We start from the raw sequence: 25610 nt of genomic DNA, 5'->3' as shown, positions 1-25610 counted from the left end.
GCCCTTGATTTTGGTCTTGATCAGAACAGGACTACCAAGGCATTCCATCTCAATTAGCTTGCTCTCTTTCTTCGTATGCTGAGTGCCTCAAGTCCCAGGTCACGATCACTGACGTGTCAGCCTTACCCTTAACGGCACCCTGGCCTCTCTGCAGCTTGGAGCCCAGGGTCCAAAAACATTCCCTGCTTTTTTTTAACTCCCACTGAGTTACAGAGAAAAGCAGAATCTCTCGAGGGAGCTGGAGCAGATATTTGTAATTAACCATTTTAAATCAGAGATTATAGCAAAGACTCAAAATTTTTGAGATGTGCTGTACTTCAAACACTGTTTTTTGAAGATCAGACTTCACCGCCCCAAGTCTTCCCACAGTACAAGAAGCAAGGTCTGGTCTGCAAGCACAGAAGGAAAGCCTAGAAATCTAGGGCCATCACTTGCAGGATAACTCCTCCTTTCTTCAGTGAACTTCAAGTTGGCAGAGGCTATCCCAGTTTTCCACGACGTACTTAAGTTGCCAGTATCTGGCAGCACCTGTATGTTCCTCGTGGTAGCCTCCTGTGCAGAGCAAGCTCTAGGGTGAACACACAACACAGGCTATCCCCAAAAGGTTCAACCTAAAGGACTGTGACTGGAGCAGCCTTAATACACCAGGCACAAAGACAGGTTCAGAATTAGTCCCCTGCACCATAAAGCAGCAGCTTCACTTAGCTGGAGATGCAGAATAGCATCTGACTGGAAAAAAAAAAAAAATAAAAAGAAGGCATAAGCTTGAGCAGAGAACATGCTTTATTGAGAAGTAGATACAGGAATAGCACATTCTACCACATCATGGGAACAGGGTTTAGCTTCTGCACAAGAATGGCCTTCTTCCCTACTCCACAAGAGATCTACTTTGTTGGATAGCTTCATGAGTATCTGTAGTTAGTTACAATACAGGAGCAAAGGGCATGAGACAGCAAAATTCAGTAATGCCCACAAGGTATACACCATGTACTGATGATCTTTTTTTCTCTTTTTAAGGAGGCAAAGGCAGACAACCATCAGAAGAGCAACAGAGAACTTTTCCACGTTAGGATGGGTCAGTGGTTAACAGGAAACGGCTCCTACCTACTGGTGCGTTGCAAGTGCTTCATTTCAGACACCATTCAATATGGAAGCACTGGAAGGTTTAAATGAAATCCGCACTATATGATGCTGCCATCGTCTACCCCAAGATTGTCCCCCCTTTTAATCACACTGGAGCCATACAGGAAACTTGTGGCACAAGGACAGTGGTTATACTTGAAAGCCATTGTACAATAGTTTCTTCCGGTGGTGCTGATGGGAGAGAGGAAGTACAAGCTTTTTTGTTTTACAAAGACAAACAAGAATGCACTGTCAGAGAAGCAAACCATCCACACAGCTAACTGGAGCTGCCGCTGATGCACAGAACGTACACACTGTAGGCGATCCAACAACTGACAATATTTGCATTGTAGAGTTTCTGTGGCTGTTTGGACAAGGCTAGCAAAAATCTGTCTGAAGTTTTTATTTCTTCAGTCTGGAGGAAAAGAAGTCCTCTCCAATACAAAGACACCTACAATTCAAGGAAGACTGCTCCAGGAAAAATATCTCAAAAAAGTGAAATATACTGAACAGGCTGTTTCTGTGTAAAGGAACCCACTAACTCCAAGAGATAAACAGGAAAACCCAGTAACTTATAATCAAAGAGGTCTCTCCAACAGACGTGGTACTGTAGTAGCTCCAGGAGCGCACACCAAGAGCAACTCCCTGAAACATCTCAGACCACGATGTTCTCACACGCTTAGCCTTAACTCCTCCAGGGTAACACTAACAATCACACCACTCAGTTACAAGATATGCAAGCTTCTGACTGTACAATATTAACTATGTGAAGTCCGGCTATACTATATGGAAAACACTGCTGAAAGAGGTGGCATGTTATCTTACTAAAACTATTTGGTGCATGGAATGAAACAGTCCATCGGACAGGACTATCAAAATGCTGAAGTCAGTGTAACTGCGGCTTGTTGGAAAACCAGACTTTCCCCAAACAAGCGTTATTAGACCTTGTTCAAAAGCCACAGAAGTTATCTCCGTTACTTAGAACGCAAGGAACCTGAAGGAAGAAACAACCAGATTATTGGACACAACACAACCTCATCGGAATAAGAACATGAGGATAAGACCAGTGACTGGACAGGTACAGTACCAGATATCAGAACTCCTTGGGCCAGTGCTGCTAGGAGCTTCATTTGGGTCCTATACAGATCCAATCCTTGCAACCTCATTGAGGCCGAAACATAAAGTTCCTCAGAACTAGCGTCTGTGGTGAGCACAAAAGATCTGGGCCAGAACAGTACCAAGGGGAACTGATCTTTTCGGGAGGGTACTGTACCAGCCAATCACAACAGCAACAGATACAACAGAGATCCCTAGGGTACTTCCTACTGCTGGGGTTCACTGGCTTCAGGAGTGATAAGACAGTTAAGTTCCCTTAGGAGGGGTCCATTTCAAACAGCTGGGATCCATTATCTTATTGCTGTTGGATCTTTTTGCCTCTTTGGCTATCCATTCATCAATCAGATCCTAAGGAAAAGAGCACGAAAGGGCAGGTTAAAACAAACGATCCGCAACAGAGAATTATCCATGGTACAACACCGCACATCTAAGTCCGTGAATCTGAAGACGACTAGCCTGCTAACCGCTTCGCATGACAAAAATAACATCTCCTCCACAGTGCTTTCTAGAAGCCTTCCACTCACACTGATAAGGCTTCCAATCACACTGATAGGGCTACCTTTAGCTACAAAGTGAAGTCTCAGGGAGGGGAAAATAGAGAAGCTGTCACATTTGGGGGTTTATAAACCACTTGTCTTCTACCTAATGAGGGTACAAACAAGACTTATTCAGGATTCCATTAACTCAGTTCACTTCTATGTCATCCATTTGCCCATAAAGGGCAGACGTGATGAGGAGCACGATGGGAACGTTGATGCATTGCTCCCCTAAAAAGCCACTTACAAGGAGCAACACATCAGAAAAGGAAGGTCAGCACAGCGTATTTCTACACTGCTGAAGAATCGGGTTGGATGCCCATGTCGTATCTTACCAGTTACTGCATTTGAAAGTTGCAGTGCTCCCCCACTAGAGGGAAAAGGCTGAAAACCCCAGCACAATGCAAAGGAAATACAGATTTCAGCAAGTTCACGTGAATCTAACAGCTAAATGTAAGGGAACAAAAATGCAGAAATAGCCATGGCAAATCTTACCTGTCTTTTTAGGACCAGGTGTTTTCCCTTCCAGTATTTGAGCATCTGAAGCGCCTGTAACGTGCTAACGATGTCGACAGGGTTTACTGCAGTCTCCTGGCTGATTTCTGCAAACCAGTACCCATTTATGTTAGAATAGAAACAAATTCCTCCTCAGTAGCCTGTAATTGCTAACTTTCAGCTACAACTTTTATGCAGCTCCTTGTGAAGTGATACACACAAAACGCCTATACAACTTGCCTTTGCTCATTTCGCTCTCGAGGGCTGACTGATTGCCAATAGCTTGAAGAGCCACAGGCTGCGGACGCAAGGCACGCAGAGCTGTACAGAAACAGCCCAGCTCAGCCACAAACCGAAAGCCAGCCTAGACATCACAATGATTTTGTGATACTAATTTTAGGATCCAAGTTAATAAGGTGTAATCCTCTGAAAGAAGACGCAGAACTACCTTGAGATCTGTATGAAATGCTGCATGATCCTAGGTGCCACAAACATAAAAATGCTATTAGAAGTTCAAACAGTCTCAGTATTTCCCCAAAGCGTTTGGAAAGCCTCTCAGTGGAGCCATTTTTCTTTTTAAAATTAATATTCCAATCTACAGATAGATAAAGTTCTTCACTGAATCTTTTTTAAAAATGTATTTTTTTAAAAAAGAAGCCAGTACACACTTTCAAAACTCTGCAAGCTGGCTTATCTTTAATGCTGGCAGGACGGGAAAGGAGCCATACACAACTATAGGAATATTCCACTAACTGTGCTGCTGCACAAACACCTATATGAGTCAAGCATGACCTGCCTCATATTTGAGGGAAATGAGTGAGTGAGATGCATAGGTATGTTCCCAGAACAATTCACTATGAGCTTATTTAGCTTGAAAATATACCTTTTATAGAGATCTCTTTTCCTTGGAAATTATGCAGGTAACGAAGCAGAACTTCCTTCCAGTAACTACGGTAGCTGATGAGACCTAAATCAGACAGAGGGCGTTCCGGAGAGCCAACTTTTTCTTCTACTTTAGAAAGCAAATAGCCTGTAAAGGAAAGAAAACCTATTTATCCTTCCTACACTACTCTCTCCTGACTGTTGCCCTCTTTAGCACATGCAGAAATCGGCTATCATGAAAACCGCTCAACCACCACCATAGACACATTAGATTTCTTGGTGAAATTGTCACGTTGGACAGAATATGTTTCCAGAATTTCTCTCTCTACTTACTGAAGTCAATGAGCATTTTGCCATAACCTTGCCTCATATATTGAGGCATTGTCAGGATACAAGAAACATTGTAGTTGAGAAAAGAATTCTTCTCCTAAAAACAAGAACAGAGAGGACAGATTAACAGGTCTAGATCTGTACAAACAAGGGTATATCATAATCCCAACAGACTGAACAAGCCCGTGCAACTGATACAATACAAGGTGAAAGGAGCAACAGCAGAAAAACCTGCCTAACAACAAGTAACACGATCATCCTTCAACTACCAACCTGGCTTAGTGTCTGTCTTTATTAGCCATTAAATTGGGTGTTTGGTGCACAATTGTAAGCCTAGGATGGCTGGCCATGGAGCTGCACCTGAGAAGGAGCGAGTAACGCTCTCACTACCACCTCTGTCACCTACCGGGTTTACATGCAACAAGAAAGCGACGTAACGGCAGCGTTACAAGCACGTGGTGTATAATGAAACGTTCAGACGAAGAAGAGACTCAGACACACTTATCCTCAGATCAATGCAGATTTTTTCTTCAGAGCATTTTTTTTTTCTTTTAGATATTTATTCAGTTTTGACTCAGGTGGTTTAAGGAATATTGCTTCCTGCACTTCATTTGGGAGAGTACTCTTCCGACCTATAGAATTTTACTGACTGAAATGTCTGAGCTGATAACTGCTTTGCATGATATCACCACGTCCGGAAGGGTAATGACTTTTTTCTGTACTGAAGTAAGAACAACCGGGAAATGTATCTCACCAAGGTGCAGCAGAGATTAAACAACCAGATTGGCTATTTTTTAGGTAGGCAACATGTGTGAGCAAATAGTTGAGAGAACTGTCTCCTACTCTAAGCTTGCCAGTGACTTACTCATGGGATCTGCGTAAGTTACTTGAGTTATGGCTCAGCTTCTCCACCCGAAAATTTTTATTCCTTCAAGTTCTTCATTAAAAAAAAAAACAAAACAAAAAACCATGGTGACTAATACTTATTTTAATGTATTTTTCTCTACACTTCTTTATTTTCTTTGTCATTAATCTTGCCTACATTTAAGACCCCGCCATGCTTCCTAGCTACAACAGATCATTTGAGCTGATTTGGTTTTTGCTAGTAACGAGGAAGGATGTTACAACAAAGCACCTGCAACCCCTGCAGCAAACAGTAAGAACAATTCATGCAGATCAGGTTTGAAACTTTATCTATTCCTAAAGGCAACAAATCCTGAGACTGCAAAAACTCAGAGGGGAGATTCAGTACTGATAACTGGCATCCTAAACCTCATTCTAGCGAGGCAGTAATGCGTATGTAGGTATTTTCAACTAACCTTGGAGAAATATCCTATCAGGTGACAGCCAGTGTTGTCAGCTTCTGTCATGACATAGAAGAGGAAGGGTTCAACATCATAATACAGTGTTTTATGGTCCAAGAAAAGTTTTGCCAGCAGACACAGGTTTTGACAGTAGATCTAGAAGCAAAAGAATAGGATACGCCTGTTTATTACAGTGGAACATCCCAAAAGCAGACAAAGACAGGCATACATGGGAAACGACAAGAAAATTCTGAATCATCTGAGAAATGATGTACAGTCTTTCAAACAGAGCAGCTGGGCCAGGAAACAATTCCATTTGCAATGAAACCTGATAAGCCTAGCTTCCTAAGGGTGGGAACTGACATTCGTGACATTAATCTCTGAATGCCCAAAATATCACATCCTCAGTGAAAGGGAGCAGAAGGTTGGATCTCTGCTTGCTTGCACAGTACTGTATTAATCCTGTGCTTCAAGGTTATCTCTGGTAACTAGAAAAGACTCCTCCCAACTTCCGGCAGTGCAAAATTTCGCTTTTGAATGTGTTTCTTTGTTCTTTCCTCTGAAGCCTTCAAGACCAGACACAAGCAGACAGGGCACAGGCATGGTGCAGGTTTATGTTCTACCCTTCAGTTCAGGGTTAAGGAAGTCACCCTCAATTTTTATTGTTATTAGGCTGCTTCCCACTCTAACACAAATTTGACTGAGTATTCGCAGCGAATGGGGATGGGCAGTGGCAATCTACTGAGGCCAAGCACAGAATCTCCCCACTAACTTTCAGAAAGGGATCTTGACACACATCTCCAGAAGCTACTGATTCAGCACAGTATGAGACAACAGATGGAACTGCTGGAGCACAACAGGGCTGAGGAATAACCACAAAGAAAATGCAGACAAAGCTACTGCCAGAATGGACAGATCAGACTCTAGTAGCCTTTCTACAGTTAGAAGGAGGAAAGGCCATTTGCATCCAGCTTCTCTGCAGGAAAAGCAGCGTCTGGCACATTTGAAAGACTCCACACTCAAGACTGGGCTAATGATCACCGTTAAGTTACCTTGTTCTTTTTCCCATCCACTTCAAACACCGAAATGGAGCCTTTCCGATAGATTTCATCACCCGGTGGGTGTTTCCAAACACATTTTGCCTATGGCAGGAAAACAAAGGGTTTTAAAACACTAGGGTGACGCTACCATTTTAAGGGCGAAAAAGGTTACAACAGTTACTGGATATACCAGGAAACGTGCAGTCTTCTCACCTCCTAAAGAGAGCAACCAAACTAACAACAGTAATGTTTTAAAACGTTTACATGCTGACATCAGATTTAAAGCTCAGGAATCAGCTCCGCCCTAGCCCTTACCATGTGTCTGCGCAGTATTGTCTGGCTCTTCATGTATTTGAGACAGAATTCGCACATGTAGAGACGTCCCAGACGAGCATACTCCTCTGGGTAGGGAGAATGATACCAGGTATCCAGCTCGTAACGGCCAAATGCAATTGTTTTAATCATATTGCTGCCTTCCGTAATCTGGCCCTGGAGCCGCAACTTTTCCTATGCATTAAAAAAAATGCATTATTATTTAAAAAAAAAAAATGTAGGTAGAGAGGAAGGGGGCCCTATTTATTTCCCTCAAGGAAATAATCTGCTTCAAGTCCTCTAAATTAATATTTCCAGGGTGACCACGTCTAACAACCCCTCCCACAGACCTCTCCTCAGTCAAACTCAGCCTGAGCCCTGCCCACAAGCAGGACAGTTACTGACCATTCCTCTGATCAGGGAATGTCTTGTGAATCGGCACTTAGCAGCACGCTAACACTAGGATCCTGCTCTTTCTGTCATCAAAGCAACATAACATCCTTGCTACTTCATGCTCCTTTCCTTATCCGTAGGGGGAGAACACAGTCTAATGCTCTGCCTCGGATACCCCAGGCGCAGCTGTCACTGGTAAGCATCAAAGTATCTTTTGGTTCATCTCTGGAGATGGGAAGTAGCTTTGGAAAGCACCTACAGGAGCCTCAGCAATGCCAGGTTTTGAACTCCATTCCACAGTCACCAGTGAAGGTGACTTTTGCCTTTTGCTATCATCACTCCCGAGCCCTTCTTTCAGCAGGTGAAGCTGTCCATTCTTTTACTGAAAACAAACAGTCATTAAATGGGACTGTTACTAATTATTCCTCTTGCAGGCACTGCAGCATTCATGGCTGCAGTGCTTAGCTCCAGCTGTACTTCCAGCAAACCCTCTGAATAACTGGCACTTAAATATCACCCCTAGTGTAACTTTGCTGGCTTGGCTGGGCCGTAGCGGCTCTTCTTACAAACTCTCTACCTGCACAAGCACAAGAAAGCCCAGAAAGCATTCACGTTTCTAGCAAAGACATTTGCTATGAGATATAATATGAGTTAGAAGTCTCACCAGGTCCTCAGATGCCCGTGCTTGCGCTCTTCGGAAAAGCTCGAGGTCATACTCACTCGTCAGGTTTTCAAGTAGAGGTTCCCTAGTATTGCCATAGGTTTGTCTGTGCTCCTAGAACAATAAAATAATGGGTTTTGCTGCCTTGCTGCTACTAAGCTGTTCGATCTTGCAGCTTTTTAAGCTGAGAATGTTGCAGGATCACTGGGAAACCCAAACTCCTGCTTAATGGTCTCATTCCCGACAGGAGGGAATGAAAGAATAAAATTACTGCTTTTACCATATATTTTTCTTTTTGCTCCTTGCTTAGTCCTGAGTTCCTCTTCTTCCTGAGCTCAGCGACTTTCTCTTTGTATCGCAGCTGTCTCTCTGTCGGTGCCTGAAAAAAACCAGAGCAGAAACCTTCACTACTAGGCTTCATCCACTTCATTCTTCTTCACCTTCCCACTCTAAAGGGCCTCTGTCCTGGCTCTCATTTTGCGACATTTGTTGCCTCTGAACCAAATCCTGTGCTAATAAGAGGGCACTGCAGGTACCACACAGGTATGTAAAATCAGAAGTTTTCCTTCCTACCACAGCTTCCCTTTGCCAATGTAGCTCAGTCCCACAAGACAGGGTGCGCTCCTTATGCACTGCTTAATCATGGGGAAAAGCTCAGAGCTGACTCATTAAGTCATCTTGACTCAAGTCCAAGACTCATGAATGGAAAAACGTAATTCCCCTGGTTTTATTCTTTTCTATTTAGTCAGAGTAAAATTGTAGTTTACAGTTCTGCAGGAATTCTCTTGTCCTACACAAAGCATGCAGAAAAGATCATCCCGAGAACAGCTCTAGCCTCCTTTGTAGTATTACCGGCCAACGCCACCTCTCTGCTCTCACTAGCTGCTCCAGCTTCTCATTTAAAGGATACAATGAATTGCCCTTGCTGGAACAAACTGGAGATGGCAAATGGTCTCAGCACGATGGCTGATCCGAGAAGTAAAGAAGGGAGATCAAGTTAAAATCATTGTCACTGGAAACCACCAGCTGAGGTTTTTCCACTTTTAACTGAGCAGCCGCTCCACCACGTGCACATTGCCTACCTGGTGTCTGGTGGCGTGCCTGTTGTTGTCATCCTGCCGATGCGCCAGCATTCTCTCCTCAATCTGCTTATCCCGGCTCTGTGCTCGCACCTGGAAGCCAAAACTCATCTGTCAATGCTACAGCAAACTACTCTCAAAGCCTTTTCCATTTCTCCTCTGCGTGAATTTTCTGAACTGTAATTCACAGATGATTTGACACACAAATGCTGCTGTTTTAAAGGTGAAGACATCAGGTGAAACATGTTAACTTTATTTTCTATTCAAAGTGACAGGTCTTGGCATTTTGTTCCAGAAAAACAGGGAGACAGAACTGAAGACTCATTTACCTTGCACTCATCTGCTGAGAGATTATGATATAGTGGACATCCTGATATGGAGAAGTGTCGCTCATGCTTTCCAGTTAGGTGCCCTGCAAAGGATGAGGAAAAAAAAAGCACCTTTAACATATGATCATGAAGAGGTTTAAAAAGTACCCAAATGGGCAGATACCTCACATACGCTCCTCAAGGAGCGTGCTCAGTTTATTACCCGTGTGACAGAGGGAGCACACTGCATGGGTCATGGCACAAGCTTTAAGAACAAAGAAGGAAAATCTTTTTCACGCTAACTCAAAAGCTGCACTCGCTGCAAGCAGCCAGGTATATCAGAGGTCTGCAATAATTTATTTCTGAAAACCTGCTTCTGGCAGGGACCAGCGCCCTACCTGCAAGACTCGGCATTTTTCTCCCACACCTGTGCTTATAGTCCTAACTTGTTCTTTAACCATCCAATCATCCCCCAAACACTCCTAGCCAGAAAACACCGCCAGGAAGAATATACCTGCAGATACGCTTCATACCCCTTCTCTATACCCACTTCTCCATAACACTTCTGATCCTAATTAAGTGCATATTGTTAGGACGTAGAACTCAACTGAGCAGAAAGGCAAAACCCAACGGATTAATCCCGAAGCTGAAGTTACCTAAAGAGTTACAACCCGGAGTGGGACATTTCATGTTGAAATTGTAGCTCTCATGGAAGCGGCGGCGCTTGGGGCGGTGAGACAGGTCACTTCCAGAATCCTTCATGGACATGTCCTTGGCAATGCTCTCATCATGGGATACGTTTGGACTTGAGATATCAATATCAGACTCTGAGGAAGGGGCATTCCCGGTGGGGGTACGAGGTGGAGACTCATCGTGATCCGCTGCATTTTTAGTGTCTGAATAAGGATCAAAATGTTACAAATTTGCCTGAAAGATAGCTTTCAAAAAACATATGTAAAGCAGCTCTTGACAGCTGTCTCAAACCCTCTATCCTCAGGATATTATACTGTGCCCTCCGAGAACGGAGTCACATACTCTTTCCAAACAGCATTTTGCAAATTTTCAACACCTCACCGCACCTCACGTACCTCTATCAGAAAAGTCAACCACTTGCTCAGTCTCCGACCCCGATGAGCGAGTCTGCCGGAGCGGGTATTTCTTTGGGGTCACAGGAGCAGGCTGCTGCTGGCTGCGGGTTACCCTCCTCGTAGAATAGACAGGCTCTTCTGCTCCAAACGATGGTGGATTACGAACTGGGCTGGAATCTAATTCCATAGAAACACCATAATTACACCCACAATAACAACTGTAAGTCAGAGATTTGCCTCACACGTGCTCTGAAGTCTGTAATACCAACATCTGATGATAGCTGGGTATCGACACAGCGTTCTGTCCTACCACTCACTGCTGCACATCATCACAAAGATAGGCTCTGTTCTTCTAAGCTTAATCTTTTGACTTTTACCAACACTGAGATATCTGGAAATAGATCAGCTTTCTCTGGACTTAATTACTTAATTAGCTAGTAATTACAAACCAGCTCCCATTTGGAAAGCTAAAGAACCGTTACTTTAGATAAGAACTATCAGTGTTTAGACAGCCCTTGGGAATAGCAAGACTGCTTCTGGCGCGGAGCTATATTTGGGACCCTGGGGGTGGTTTTGTGATCCTGTACTGCTCATAAGACTATAAAACAATTATTTCGCATTAAAATAATGCTTTCATAACCTAGGAATCTCACAGGCATCCCATACACATCCCAACCACCTTTCCTCTTTTTTGTAAAACCGAATTACCAGATGATCTTTCATGTGTATTTCTTACCTGCAATAAGATGTGTCACAGAACAGATTCTTTATCAAAGTGTATCCATGGAGCAACAGAAGTAAGTTATTATCTCCTGTTGTTCCCTCCCCTTGATGCCAGATGGCAGCTTATTAACTAACAGCCAAGAAATGACTACACTAACACTAAAAATGAGGAGGTGGACACATTCAGTGTTTCCTCTTACAATCTGGACCCCGAAGTAGAAGCAAATAACAAAATAACCCACAATATGCTGATTACATTTATTGCAGAGTAAGGTCAGCGTCAGCAAGTCATGAAAATACAGTACAGAAAACCCCAAACAAAGAAAGAAAGAAAACAAAACCAACTTTTGCCTCTAAACACCCTCTCTCTAGCTTGGCTCCAGTACCAATACAACTGTCTAGATGGAAAACAAATTTTTAGAGCGCTCAGAAAAATTAGGCAAAGCTGGCAGCAGAATCACAGAGTTTGACTCCTACTTCCTTTAACAACTTGGCAGCTTTACCTTTTGAACAGAGGATACTTGAGTTTTGACTTCCACCACCAGTGTAATCTTTAGATTATATTACCTCATTTGTGCAATATGCACATACAAAGACTGCTTTTGCTGTGGCTCGTTAGTAGCGGATGAAAAAAGTTAAATATCTTTATTTAGGTATAAACTCCACACATTTAAGTTGTAAAGGTCAAGAGTATGGAGTACATTGAGCCTCTTTTTGCTTAAGAGGCTGATTTTCTTTTCCCTGTGTAAGAAAACAAAGCATTTACCTTGAGAGCTTTGACTGAGTCTAGCCGAGGAGCGGGTCACACGGGCGGATCGTCGTGATGTGCCATCGCTTTCAGAGCTGTCTGTGTGCTCAGGATCAGTAGAGAAATCAGAGTCTTCTGTTCCATCTGAGCTACTGCCCGCATTCCTCTGCAACACCACAGACCCATACATTAGCACACAAGCACTTAAACTTGCATATTTTATTTATACTATTAAAAAAAAAGGTAATATATTTGATGCTAGATCAAATTCAAGCTGACACAATGGCATAGGCAAACTAATAAGTGTCAGGTGTATTAGTCTGGAGAAAATACTTCAGCTTAATAAATATGTAGTGGCAGACAGTGCCTTCAATAATAAAAAAACTTCTGCAAACTGATCCACTAAGAAAGATCACAGGAGCACCCAATTTTATGTAAAGCAAAGGTAAATGAAGTTTCAAAAGGCTGGACAGGCTGACCGTTCTCGGTTCACCCTGCCAAACCGACAGCACTCCCGCACCATCTGCCTGTTCGAAACAGCAGCGGCAGCACAAGGCACCACGGGAGCAGGTGGCAGAGAACAGATGGGCTCCAGCAAGGGCCAGACTGACTCTTCACCGCTCAGCAATTCCGGGCAGCGGCAGGGCTCCCCGGTGGAAGCACGGCAAAGAAAATGAAGGCGTTCGGCGAGGAGGCTGGGCCAAAAGAGCCTCTGAATACAGCTGGATTCACCTCGCCCCGGACCACGAGCGCGGCCGCCTGCACCACGCAGCGGGCTGGGCGGCCCTGAGGGAAGGAGGCCTAGGGAGTTGGTGGGAAGCCACCAGGCCTCCGAAGATTCCCTTCCGGGCAGCCCTGACTGCACAGCCAGCGTGTGAGGGTGTCGATAAGGCGGTCAGAGCGGCGGGACTCGCGAAGCTGAGGCGGGGACTCCCCTCAGGGGCCGGGGCCAGGCCCGGGTCCCGCCTGAGGAGAAGGGCGGGGGCTGCAGCCCAGGCCCCGCGCGCACGGTGGCGGGAGCGCAGCCCCCGCGCCGCTTTGTTTTGCGCCCAGTGGCGACTCGCCGGTCCCGGCCAATCACAACGCGGGCGGGTGTGGCCGAAAGGGAGAGCCCGCCAATGGCAGCTCGGAGAGCAAGAAGGCGCGGCCGCCGGGCGTGACTGACGGCATGCGCCAGCCTATCAGTGCAGGCCTTGCTCCCACAGAAACATCAACCTGGGGCGGGGCGGAGTGGAATGGGGGAAGGGAGAGAGGGAGAAACAAGGCACGCGCGGGGAGGAGACCGTTGGGGGCGTAGATGAGCAGCCGCGCAAGCCAATCAGCGGCCAGCCCGGCAAGGCAGTTCGACCAATAAGCGTCCAGCTCTCCAACCGCCTGCCCAATCAGAAAAGCCAAGAGGCGGCCCGCGCTGTAGGCGCGGGGGAGGGGAAACGGTAACCGTTGGGGGCGATGATTGACAAGCACGACGGCCAATCAGCAGCGACCGTGTCCGTGCGGGAGCCACTCAGGGAGCGAGGAGGGCGGGTACTGGGGGCTGAAGGCCGCTATTTTTCCCTCGGTTTTGTGCCCGTGAGATGTAGCAGAGGGAGTGGGGAAGGGGGGAAAGGTGCGACCCGAGCTCGCCGGTTCCCCCGCCGGGCGCCTCCCCGGTTCCCCGGCCGCGCTCACCTTCCTGCGCGGCATCCTTGGCGGGGGCGGGGGCAGCGAGGTTGGCTGGTCCCCGGCGCCCCCAGCCCGCGAAGCGGCGGTCGCCGCCGTGTTAGCGGTAGCGGGCTCCGTGGTGACAGCCGTGTCTCCCGTCCTGCGGCACGTCTGCTCCGGCGGCGCCAGCCCGCTCCCACCGCCGCCAGTCCCTGTTCCCTGCTCAGTCCCTCACGCTTCCGCCGGGACACGGTCCACACCCCCCTGTCACGTGACCCTCACACAGCCTCACTCCAGCGGGGGCTGCCATCTTTGATTTGGACAGGTATCCCGGCGGCGCCGCTGACAATGAAGCCACCGGCAGCCATCTTGGGTTCGGGCTGCCGGGCTTTTAGTGGCGGTTGGGGCGGCGGCCATCTTGGGTCCGGGTGTGAAGTCAGCGGGCTCCCGGGGACCGGAGGCGGGTGTTTTCCCAAGGGAGCCATGTTGGGTTTGGGCATCCTGAGCCCTCCTGCTGGGGCCGGGCGGAGGCGCGTCGCCGGGTCCATGGGTGGCGGCGGAAGGCGGTGAGTCCCCGTTGCTGTTGAGGCGGAGGCGGGGAGCGCCGCGCCCCCGGCTGCCGGCCCCTCTCCTGCTGAGGGGGGGCCGCCGCCTGCCCTGCCCGTGGCCTGCGGGAGGGAGAGGCCTGTCCTCCTGGGCCTGGTTCCCGGGGCGGGCCGTCGCCGGGGCCTAGCGGGCCTGGGCGGGCCTCGCAGGGCTGTGCTGCTTTGGGCTCTCGGGGGCTGTTGTCGTTAATTAATCTTTCCGCTCTCAAAATATTCTCTGGGGCGGGGTGTTCTTTTTTTGGTGAAGCTTTGCCTGTGTGGCTCTCACGGGTGGATGTGAGCCGGTCGCGGCCCTGCCCTGAGCCGGCGAGGCGCCGCGCAGTTCCCCGCAGGCGGCTCTCGCTAGCTCGGGCCTCCCGTTAGCCTGGAGCAGAGGGGCAGCAGGGTCACCCCTCTGTGGATCCCCACACAGGCCAAGCGCTCCGTGAGAGCCGCTTCCCCGGTGGCGGTTAGGCTGATAGCTCGTTAAATGTAATATGTCGACACCATCAGTGTGATAATGCTGTGTGAGCAACTTTTTGTGTTATGTAAAGACCTGGGGAAAAATAAGGGTATTTAGGCGAACACATAATTTCTTTCTAACTGCAGTTATTTTCAGGGATTATGAAAATCTCGAGGCCTAATCCTATAATCCTTGTGAGTGCATGTCATCCTTAATCGTGCAAGTAATACCGTTTCTCTCATTCCAGCTTGTTACTGCTCCTAGGTGTATCCAATCTGCAAAATGTTGAAAGGCAAACCTGAAGAAGAAATCAAGATGAAATACCTCTGCTTCTGCCCAAGCAGAGAGGAATGGGGAGCAGTATGTCTGGTATGTGAAGTGGGAGCGTACGTATTGCTTGCAAATAAGCATACATTTGATCTAAAAATTGTACGTATTAGCCCCAGGGAAACTGGGTGTGTGAACAACTCATTAGTAAGTCTGGTTATTTCAGTGAACCAATTTGCAAATCTACTGAAAGGTGGCTACAGGAAAAAACACTGCTGCAGAAATGTGTTAATTCTTCCTACTTTATAAGAAAAATAAAAGACTGCCTGGAATTCAGTAGAATTTCAGATTGCAGTTGAGCCAAAATCTAGTGCTAGGCTAATGAACGCTATGCTCTCAAGTTACTAGACGGACTTGAAATGTTTAAGATAAGTTTGGGATGAACTAAAGCATCTCCTCAAAGCTCAAGGAATGGGAACGAGACGAGCAGTGCACTATTCCTTAATGGAAAGAAAAGGGAGGACTTAGTCCGAACAGTTTGTAGTTGCTCATCTCCCACGTATCTTCTATGAGACAAAGCTCAGGCCTCACAAGAGTGAATGTGTCTAATGTTGCAAACTGATGAAGGGTCTAATAGAAATGCGGGGCAGTTAGGAGCAATAAAAAAAGATTTCAGAGAGCTTGTAGATTGCAACTCCTTAATTTTTTATCTCTTATTGCGTTAAATGGAATCTGCCTGTAGTAGGAAAATTACAATTAGCTCAAAGACTGGTTCTAACGTAACATATTTGGGCCATGCAAATATCCAAATTCACCTGCAGATTTGCTTGAATAAAAAGACCAAAGAATATGATGAACATATGAAAAGTTGCACGTTATTACATCCCTCTGAAATAGTTGCCTGTTGATGACAACTAAATGATTCCTCTTTCAAAAACTGCATTATATGAGAGCTATAGTGGTTAATTGTATCAGATAACAAAATAAAATACTAATTAGAGCTTCTAGGTGTTAGTGAAGTTTGTCTGAAATAAGCTGTTTATGTTAATGAATATTAGTAGGACTTAATACCGCCAACAGGATGTTATTGGAAAAACAAAGCAAACAGAAGTGGGTGGTGGTTAATAACTTTCCTAGAGGTGGCAGTACTTGAATAGAAGCCAGGAATCCAGTTCCCCGTGCTCTCTTATCTCCTGGTAATTAAAATGGCAACGCAAACTAAGTCCTTTGTGCAGTTTGAACACGGAATTGGCGTAACTCTAGAGTATCCACTGTGGGTAGAGGAAGGGGGCAATGAGAAGGGAAGATGGCCTTACGTTTGCTAAGCTGTCTCATGCTCTCAGAAGAGCAACGCTTGGATCATGTTATGACCTCAGCAGAGCTTGCAAGGACTCTTCTGTATGTGCATATCTACCAGTAGAACAGGCTGCAAGGATTTAACTTACTGCTACTACACTCCAGTTCAAAATCCAGCGCAAACTTAGGCTTATGGCAGAAATAAAAGTCTATTTCGTTTTCATTAATGTGTATGGGAAGAATCTCCAGCCCTGGCTTTTGCTGGAGGAGCTGAAGCTGCAGGTCTGTTCTGGGGAAAAACACAAAGGGATGTGAAACTTGAGAGGCTGCGTGTGCCAACAGGTGCCTTCCACATTGGCACCACCACTAGATGTCAGTGCATGAAACCACTTCTTTGCCCTGAGCAAGCTAACGAGATTGGGAATCGGCCTGGGAAGAGAGGGAGCGATTTCCTCAGGGTACAAAACCGGTGCAGCTTCCGCTTACAAGGATCTCCACTGGGGTTAAGCTGCCTTTAATAAGGTTCTTAAGGCAGGCTTGCACTCTCTTAACTCTGTCAGAATTTTCCAAGTAGGAAATTAGGAATTTCCTGGTGATACACCAGAATAAAGTTTAGCAAGTGCTTGATGACTTGAAATTTCATTTTAAATCACACAAAAGTGATTTTTGCTTTTTTTTAATCCTCAGTTATTGAATATATGTAGGTGGCAGATTGCCACTGGTGTCAGCAGAGTAGCTACCTGAAATCTCTTGGTTCTGAAGATCTCACTAAATCTGTTGAAATCCCTCTAGGCCTTTAGCCTCACTAAAACTCTTTGACACTTAGGTATTAAAAAAAGAATCTCGTGCTGAATCTTAGAAAATATAGGTGATGAAGGGAATTTTCACCAAAACCAATCGCTATAAACAGATACGGGCATCAATAGGTTGAAATTAGGTTTAAACCTAATCTCTTGCCTTCATTCCAACTTGTTCTGTAGACGCGGCAGAGTGAGCTGCCTGTGGGATCTTAATATAGCCATCACTCATGAGTGATAATATAAAGTAGGCTTGTTTATGTAGGAATTTTTATGAAGCAGAGTAAATGCTTGTGAAGTACTTCAGGTTTTTCAGTTGCTAAGTGCTTTATAAATCTTAAAGCATGCCCTTTAATTGCTTTGTGTGTTGTTTGCTACGATGCATCCCTGCAGGGCTACTTTACCTACTTAAGCATGTTTTAAGGCAAGTGAGAGAAATGCTATATAATGAAAATACACTATAAAAATATCTGAAGTGCTATACTTGAGTAAATCTTACTTGCTTTTAGATATCATCTCAGTCCAGCTCTGGGGCGTAGAGTTACAGAAAGTCTAGGATCATGGTGAAGCGCTGCAAAAATCCAGAGCGCTGTGACACAGATATGAAGATCCAGGATGGCTGCTTCTTTTACTCTCACATCTTCAGAAGGTGAGTAGAGGTGGCTTCCCTCTGGTTTGGGTTCCAGCTTAATATTTTTAAACGTTTGGTTTTTAGGTGTGGTAGGTCTGGGCAATAAGAGCAGCATCAGAGAACCTCTTGACGTGAGCATGTAAAGCTTGAAGAGCAACTGATCCCACTTAACGTGTCTTAAAGACCTGTATGGGAGTGGGTCAGTGTCTCTCACAAGGGCACTTTCACTGTAGAATAACTGAAAGCTAGCTGCTGTTTGCTGGCTGTATTTTTGGACAGGGCCTGAGCAACCTGATCTACCTTGTCCTGGCTCGGGGCTTGGAGCCTAAATTATTTTGACTGACACCAGCTGAGAAGCTTGAACTTGGTTCTTGACAAAGGATAGTCAGTGATGTGCAAACAGGTAAATACAGATATATGTATCCAAATGGTAGAAGGTACAAGGCACGGAATCTAATGTGGTAGAAAACCTGCAAGAAAAATGTGGAACCTGGGCTAGCAACGAGCTTGGCCCTGTGTATTTTTGAGTCTTAACTTCTGCTTACAGCTGGAGAGGCCAGCTCTCCAGTGGGCCTTGGTACACGTCAGAAGCAAACCCCACAGCGATTCAGACAATTGTAGTGCTGAAGCTAGCCTAGCCTGTAGCATTTATTTGCAGATTGGCATAGTATTTTTTTACTTTCACATTTAAAAAAAAATATTCACTAGCTGTTGCGCATCAGGAGGACTCCAGTTTTGAGAGGATGTGTTTGCAGACAGCTCAACAAACAGCTGGGGGGATGAGTGTTTATTTTTTGAAGCCTGAAGTGGGTTTAGATTGAATGGATACTGACTTGTAGCATAAATAGTCACAAAACCCCTTGTATTGAGAATTGTGTCCGTGTACCGTGCACTGAGCTGAAGGTCTTGCAGAACACAACTAGCTGTAGATGGATGGGGGTGTTTCAGTAAACTTGAACAAATCCATGCACTCGCTCTTTCCCTCGGGCTCTGGCATGCAGACATCTGAGTGGAGCCTGTGTTTTCTGGCATCAGGAGCAAGGTCAATCCAGTTTGGCCTACATCTTTTTTTTTTTCTTTAATTGTAATGGAAAAAAGATCCAGTCTGAGTTTTGCTGAAAGCCAGAAGTTTTTCACTTAGTTACAGCTGAATATAGCCACACTTCCTGGTTCCCTTCCTCCCCTGGGTCTCATAGTATGATCTAATTATTAAATAGTTGCAATAAAAGTACATTTTGCCCTGGCAGGACTAAACTCTATTGATAGGCCAGATATTTTTATGCCATCCTCGTCCTGTTCCTGCCAAAATGGGTTATTTTTTTGGATTCTCTTGTCTGCTTTTGGATTTGTGATCTGCTCCTTTAATACATTCCTTCCAGTCTAGGCAGTGCTCTCCAACTGCCTGGCACTGATGTTAATGCCTTGCTTCCTAATCAATCAAGTCCACTGCATGCTTCCTTAAAGGAAAACTCTGCTCATGTTGTTCAGCCCAATGACACAAACTTTCACAGGTGTAAGAAACGTTTGTCACCAAAACTGACACTGATGTGGGAAGTACAGATGAAACTTTATCCTGTTTGGCATTTCTGAGCCCATCCTGTGGGCAGTTCTTGTTCACAGAACTGGCTGTGGTACTGTGGGCAAGCAGCCACAGACTTTGTAGCTCAGTTTCCAGCTGACATGAATATCTTGATTGTAGTAAGAACTAACAGGGTATATGTGAGTATACCAGGGACAGAATTTGCCTTTGCTTGCTGTGCTAATTAAAGAGTGGCCCCTAATCACCATTTTCTGTGCCTCAGGTAGTTGCCTGCAGTAGTGGAGGCACTGGGGTAATTCAGGGTGTGCCTACTGTTAGATCCAGAGGGAAAATCGGAGGCAGGTAACAGAGAAACCAAATGTCACTCCAAACTAAGGGGTGGAGTATACTTGGACTCAGGCAAAGGTCAAGAAAATAAGCAACCTTGAGGAGTAAGAGAGGACTGGAGTAAGGCAAGGTACAAGTAAGACCCAGAGCCAGGCAGAATGATTTTGAGATCAACAGACTACTACCAGTTCAGTACATTGAGCAACACCGTTGCTGGGATGGTCTAGTTTACTCTGATCTCAAATACGTGTCAGTTTGGCTTCTCCTCTGTTTAGGGAGGTTTATCTTTCCCTGACTTTCCTAGGAGACTTATTAGCTCGGTGCCTTAAAACTGAAGGAGCCAAAGAAACAGCAAATAATTGCCAATACAGAAAGGATGGAGAATGGGAGGATGTATCTGGAGGAAGCACATCACAAGATGGGAGCCGTAGCTTTTACACCAGTTTGTATTATGCGATATGATCGCTGTCCTTTATACCTCTAATTAGAAAAAAACATATTGTTTTACTTGGACAAATTTGTCAGATAAATGGATTGGGGTGAGCAATGTTATTGCTTTCTGGGGGCTTGTGTGCCATTAGAAGTGCGCTGCTGCAAAATGGCTGTTCCTAGGATAAGGTTTATGTGCCAGCTGGAACTGCTGATTTCCTTTGAAACTCCTGTTTTTGTAATTATTCATGGGGAAAAAAAAAGAAGTTTCTTCCCATATGAACTTCTGGCTTGCTGAGCTCCGAGGTGAGCCAAGTAGGTTATTTTCTTCAGCGTCTGCATTTTTTCCTAATTACATTGTGCCAGTTGTTACCACACAGTTGTGTTTACCTGCACTTCAAACTCCTAAGTTCCATGTCGTGGAAATGTTCAGCAGCACTTTTTGGGGAGCTTGTCTTGGGACTGCCGTGTATCTGTGAGGGAATAATATTCTTGTGCCAAATACAGCCCTTTATGTAAACTTTTTTTTTCTATATCTTGTTTCTAACACTTTCTAATCTAATTTGGTTTCAGGAAACTGAGAGGCAGTGCTGTGTGACTGAGCTGCCGTGCTCTGCCGCACAGTAGCTGGTGGGTAGACCAGAGCTCTAATTGCTGACACTCTTCTGTGCAAACTGAGAAGCCATGGGTTTGCCTACCCTAAACATGACAACAAGCTGGAGTTTGAGAGGCAAGATCCTCTCTTGGGATAAGTGGGATCTACCAGCAGAGAAGACAAGTGCTGGTGTCCCCTAGATGTGCTGTGTCCCGCTGCAGACAACCTTTGTTGTGTCACTTTGAACTTTCAGATGCCGGCTCCTGCACAGATGCGTGGCCCGGCACAAAGCAGGGGATTGCTCTGAATGCCATCAGCACTAACAGTGACATCAAAGAAAATTGGAAATCATGTACCCAAACTTCTGCAAGTGTATGATGAAAGGATCCCAAAGAACACAATAACCCTGATCCCTGCTGTGTCTGTTTTCCAGCAGGAGAAGCTGCAGACTCATGGCAGGGGGATGATCAGATGGCTCCTGTGGTGGGCAGAAGGAACCCAAGCAACAGCGGGGGATGTTGCAGCAGCAGGTACGACACACACTTTATTATTGGTGTAGTTTTGAGTCCCTTGCCTGTTTTGAACTGATTTTTTTGGTGCTTGACTGACTTGCTCTCCTTGGTCTCCCTGCACTAATTTCCATGCTCTATTATGATGCTGGCAGTTCTGGACATCAGTGATCACTTTTAAGCGCACTCTTTCTTTCTGGTATATTGATGATTCATACTATTAGGAGAGGCTTCCTGCCTTTCCATGACTTAGTGAAAATGATCTATTTCATAATGTCTCCTTACTCTTAGCAGGGCTTGTCCTCTGTTCCCAAAACTCCCACTGTTTTCACTGCAAGCATGACCAGACTGTGAAATAGCTTGGCTGGTCTGGGGCTTTTTTAATAAACTGCTGTTTTATTTATCTTGCTGTTCTTTAGAGCTTTTCATCTCAAAACATTTGAGTGCAGAAACTGTCCAGTAGTGAAATGCAGCCACCTCTCTTGGGGGTAGAGTGGGAGGCAGACAGGCAGGCATTTTACTCCACAGTTTAGAGCGAGAGGAATTTTGTTCAAGGACAATGAGGGAAAGCTTAGCTTGTATGCTGAATGACCCTTTGATCTTCCACGTTCATGCTCAGCTGATCAGGACTTTAAATCTAAGCTCTGTCTCCCTCCTACCCGTAGCAAACAGCCAGAAATATAATCTCATTTAGGACTTGAGCGCTGGACCAGAATGACAGGACTTCATCAGCAAATGTTCAGCCTTACATGTTTCCTATTTGCCTGTCACTTCCTCAAGTGGTGCTGACATAGAGCTAAAGAATGGGGGTGGCAGTCTGGGGATACGCAGTAGGGTGTACTCAGAGGGCTCCGATGGGGAAGGGAAGGCCAGGCCTGTTACTCAAAAACATTCTCCTGTGAGCCTGTAACGGGAGGGTGCTGTGGGGTTACAAGGTGGCTCTCTGGAACACACTGAACACGTCTGTCCGTAGCCATGAGATGCATTTGGTAGTTCTGCAGCTTTGTGGCGCTAATCGTGACGAAGTGACTGGCTTTCTGAGGCTCTGAAAACTCAGAATAGTTAACTGGTGGCGTGGTAGGTCAGCTTTCCTTGTGCAAGGAGAGAAGGCTGCAGAAACCGCTGCAGCAGAAGCAGTGGAAACGAGCCGGCAGAGCGTGATGGGAACTTGGATCCTTGACCTGCAGCCCTTGAGCAATTGTAAAAGATTGTGTTACTTCTGCTACTATGCAGTGCGCCATTAGGAACCTTAATTACGGGGAGATGACGGCATTGCGTAGGCTAGAGAGTAGCCTGCAGGAATGTAGGAACTTTAATTTTATAACGCTTGCTCTGTGGTGTGTGTGTCTCTGTTGGGAAGGATACAGAAAGGCCTGTTCTTGTTTCAGATGAAACAAACTTGGCCGGTTGATAATGTGCAGCTCATCTGAGCTAGAATGGCGGTAGCCCATTTGATAGGTAACAGCCGGTGCTTTCTTGCCTCTTCCTATGTATTAAAGCAAAATGTGGGTGTTTAAACCGAGAGGGAAGCGTTTGGTGAAAGCAAAACTTTGACTTGAGACGGAGCAGTGCTTAGCTTAGCTGTGCCGAATTCATTCCTCTTTTTTTTTTTCAGTATTCCTTGCAGTATTTATAGCCTGAGATACATGGTGAGAACAATCAGAGGCACAGCTGTGTGACCTCCTTTATGCTAAAACAAAACAGCACAGAGTGAATATTTTTAGCTTGTTCCAGCTGTGGGTATTGGGTTCAAATTGCAGTGCCTTAAAAAGACAGTGTGGCAGAGAAACCGAAAGGTGCATTTGAATTTCTAGGTCGGAAGGACTGACTCTGAAGGGTTCCTAGAGAAGCCAGTCCGTCAGTGAGAAAAGAGCATGGTCAAAACTCCTCTATTTGGCATTTATAACTGTTTCATTGCAGTTTTATGTTCTTTTGAACACCTGTACTTTGATAGTTCCTTCTCTGTTTCTCTTTCTTACATTTAATTTCCTGTTTCTTTGCTAATAGCTTCTGTGGACCTTGGGAAGGAAATATTTTTAGGAAGAGTGTCTTTGACCTGAAGAAATGGTCTGTACACAGAGTTGCAGCAAGGTTTCAAAGATCAGCTGGGTACGGTTGTACCTTGTCTGGGCAGTGGGAGCTGGGCTAGGAAGAGCAGACACCTGAGGACCCATTTAGTTTAAAACTTGATTTTAGGTTGAAAGATTAAGGGAACAGACAAATACTTGCACTGTCTCCCGGTGACTGTTGCTAACTCGGAAACGCCCCCTAACACTGCTCTTCTGGAATGTTCCCCTCTCCTTCGGGCAGTCCTGAGCAGAGATCACTGTGCCTCCGTCTGTGACCGGGGTTCTTGAGTCTCCGCCTTATCCGCGATCTCGCAGGGCCCCTTGCTTGTCCTTGAGATAGGGGTGATGAGTTTGGGTGGCGTTTTGTTTGCTTACTAAGATCTAATAACCAAAGCTGTGGCACGTCTCATCTTTGCTTCCATTGGGAGGTGTGCCCTGCCTTTTCCTTCGGTAACTGCGGCACCGCAACACGCCCCCTCTTCCCCCCCGCGGGGTTTTTCTTGAAGCAAGAAGATGGCACCGTCTAGTCGCCTGATTACATGCAAATAAAAACAGCCGGCCTTGGGAGCGGAGAGATACAGGAAGATGCTGGGGAGCGCTGCTCTGCTGCGATAGCCACTGGGGGAGACCAACCGCCTGCTGCTGTCATAACCTCTCCTCTCCAGAGAGGCTGGCATGAAGCCCGGGCTGCTTTGCCACCTCATGCCTTTCTCCCTCTTCTTATCTAGCCATGCCACAGCTTCCCAGGCTCCTGGGTTAGATAGATCAGCCCCACCCTTCTCACTCGGAGAGATGCTTCTGTTCCCTAAACCCACATAACTGCGTTGCTCTGGAGGCAGAATATTGGCCTGGACCCGTAACGGGTAGAGAGGCTGACTGTAGGTTTAGTAGAGGCATGGTGAGCGGAAAGTGTGAGACGTAAGGACCTTTATTTGAGGACTCGTTAGTCTAAAAATGGGTTTTAGGGGGACTAGAACAAGGAATAAAAGCCTGCATGTTGTGACGGCTTTTCAAGAAGTCAGACAACACGGTATAATGATGAGGTTTAAATGGAAGCCATGACCAGAAATGATACTTGAGGAACAGAAGGTCAGAGGATGGTGAATGACCGGCTGCTGGGAGCCCTGGGCTGGTGGAAGGACCTTTTCCTCCGCACCTGCTGCGTTTGAGGCTGCAGGGACAAGCGGAGGCGAGGCGCCGTGCAGGAGCCTGATCCTAGAAAACGCTGTGCGGCCACATTCCCAAATGCGTAGTCCTGGGAAAAAAACCTATATCTTTAGTACCTTTGCTTCAACTTTGCCTCCCCCAAACCCCTGGCACCCCAAATCCTGAGCATTCCCTTTCCCCTGTAGCCCTAGCCAGAGCTTTGACTTGGCCCTTCCTAGGCCGTTTTCCCCCGCAGCCTCCTTTCCAGGCCCGCAAACAGGTTCTCAGGCTTTCATCCCTCTCCTTTAAGCAGCAGTTGATTCCTGCGGGTGAGGGGAGATGGCCGACAGTGGAAGGAACAGAAGTTTTCTAGAAACAAGAGCTCAGCAAAGCTCCCTGGAGCGAAGGGCTTGTGGTGGTGGGAAGGACGAGGAGCCAAAGGGTCTTCATCTGGCGGCCGTCGAAGCTGGTGTTTGTGAGGGTGGGACCCCACGAGCAGCAGCCGCGTCCGTGGTGCAAAATCCCACAGCCCCGGGTCCGCCAGCCCCTACCTTGGTCCTGCAGAGCTATTCGTGCCCTGACCAGCGCAAAAAAAACAACCCCAAAGCTTCAACATTTTGATTTCTGTTCTCCTTTTTCCAGTGATGATTTTCTTAACTCTTAATTCAGCCTGGGAGGGGTTGTGGTGAGGTATGGTGAGTTTCAGGTGTCGGGGGGGGGGGGGTGGGGTGCGCAAAGCTGGGAGCTCACTTGCAAAGCTTGTATTGGAATTTTCCACAACAGGTTTTTGTAGTTTAAGGGCAAACGACAAGTGTGGTGATGGCTGTGCTTAGAGCAGAGCTCTGGTAAAGGGGGGAAACACCCCCCACCCCAAAAAAACATATAAAAGCCCCAGCTTCTTTCAGATGGGGGAGTGGGTGCAGATCAGGGCAGCCGAGGGCTTAGTGCTGGAAACCGGCGGTAGCGTCTTGCCTATTTTCAAGCTTTTTTGCTGCCTTCTGCCTTTCCCCTTCCGCTCTGCAGCCAGCCGCGGGGCGGGGAACCGGGCTCGCCGCCTCCCGGGGCTCGCGAAGGCCCGGGACGGCCGGGCCTTGTGCTTCTCGCTGCCGCCGTGCCCCGGGGACGAGGCGGCACCGGGACTGACTGCGGGGCGGGCGGGCCCGCCCCCGGCTCCCCCAA

The 25610-nt window shown here is 46.4% G+C and overlaps 2 protein-coding genes and 1 long non-coding RNA gene across 11 annotated transcripts in view; 2 read left to right on the top strand and 1 right to left on the bottom strand.

Moving 5' to 3' along the window:
* Positions 1 to 765: 765 nt before the first annotated feature.
* KAT7 (lysine acetyltransferase 7) lies at positions 766 to 14046 on the bottom strand. Of its 3 annotated transcripts, none has more exons than XM_064473097.1 (15): positions 13806 to 14046; positions 12156 to 12303; positions 10667 to 10843; positions 10235 to 10474; positions 9600 to 9682; positions 9274 to 9363; positions 8472 to 8570; positions 8195 to 8305; positions 7141 to 7332; positions 6838 to 6927; positions 5801 to 5941; positions 4485 to 4578; positions 4153 to 4299; positions 3270 to 3376; positions 766 to 2586 (listed from the first exon to the last, which is right to left on the bottom strand). In XM_064473097.1, exons 1-15 carry the CDS (start codon positions 13818 to 13820, stop codon positions 2485 to 2487), a joined length of 1836 nt encoding a protein of 611 aa, XP_064329167.1. In that variant the 5' UTR covers positions 13821 to 14046; the 3' UTR covers positions 766 to 2484. The 3 variants fall into 3 exon arrangements, with proteins under 3 accessions (XP_064329167.1, XP_064329168.1, XP_009499166.1); XM_064473098.1 differs by lacking the exon at positions 13806 to 14046 and adding an exon at positions 12658 to 12863; XM_009500871.2 differs by lacking the exon at positions 13806 to 14046 and having other exon boundaries at positions 12156 to 12342.
* Positions 14047 to 14152: 106 nt separating this feature from the next.
* FAM117A (family with sequence similarity 117 member A) overlaps positions 14153 to 25610 on the top strand; it is a 33250-nt gene continuing 21792 nt past the window's right edge. Inside the window, exons 1-4 of one of the 7 annotated variants that reach the window (XM_064473106.1) lie at positions 14153 to 14344; positions 15073 to 15194; positions 17695 to 17834; positions 21144 to 21237. In XM_064473106.1, the coding sequence (XP_064329176.1) occupies positions 17801 to 17834; positions 21144 to 21237 (128 nt within the window). In that variant the 5' untranslated portion in view covers positions 14153 to 14344; positions 15073 to 15194; positions 17695 to 17800. Of the gene's footprint in view, positions 14345 to 14416; positions 14890 to 15072; positions 15195 to 17694; positions 17835 to 21140; positions 21238 to 25610 lie in introns of those variants that run through there. The other 6 variants (XM_064473105.1, XM_064473103.1, XM_064473109.1 and 3 more) reach the window with 6 other exon arrangements.
* Positions 21250 to 25076, top strand: LOC135317222 (uncharacterized). Its single transcript, XR_010376280.1, has 2 exons — positions 21250 to 24148; positions 24745 to 25076. It is a non-coding gene; the product is annotated as an uncharacterized LOC135317222 (long non-coding RNA).

This window comes from Phalacrocorax carbo, chromosome 25 (genome assembly GCF_963921805.1).
Source record: "Phalacrocorax carbo chromosome 25, bPhaCar2.1, whole genome shotgun sequence".
NCBI lineage: Eukaryota > Metazoa > Chordata > Aves > Suliformes > Phalacrocoracidae > Phalacrocorax > Phalacrocorax carbo.
The sequence above is the reverse complement of the archived record's forward strand: the minus strand, read 5'-3'. Positions and strand labels throughout refer to the sequence as shown.

Excerpts from the sequence above, each read along its gene's own strand:
- KAT7 (XM_009500871.2), bottom strand. The coding sequence starts at position 12,327 with ATGTATGGGTCTGTGGTGTTGCAGAGGAATGCGGGCAGTAGCTCAGAT. Across the intron at positions 7,333-8,194 it reads CACGGGCATCTGAGGACCTG|GAAAAGTTGCGGCTCCAGGG; the intron begins GTGAGACTTCTA and ends TTTAATGCATAG. Across the intron at positions 3,377-4,152 it reads AAAAGAGATCTCTATAAAAG|AAATCAGCCAGGAGACTGCA; the intron begins GTATATTTTCAA and ends ACTGGTTTGCAG.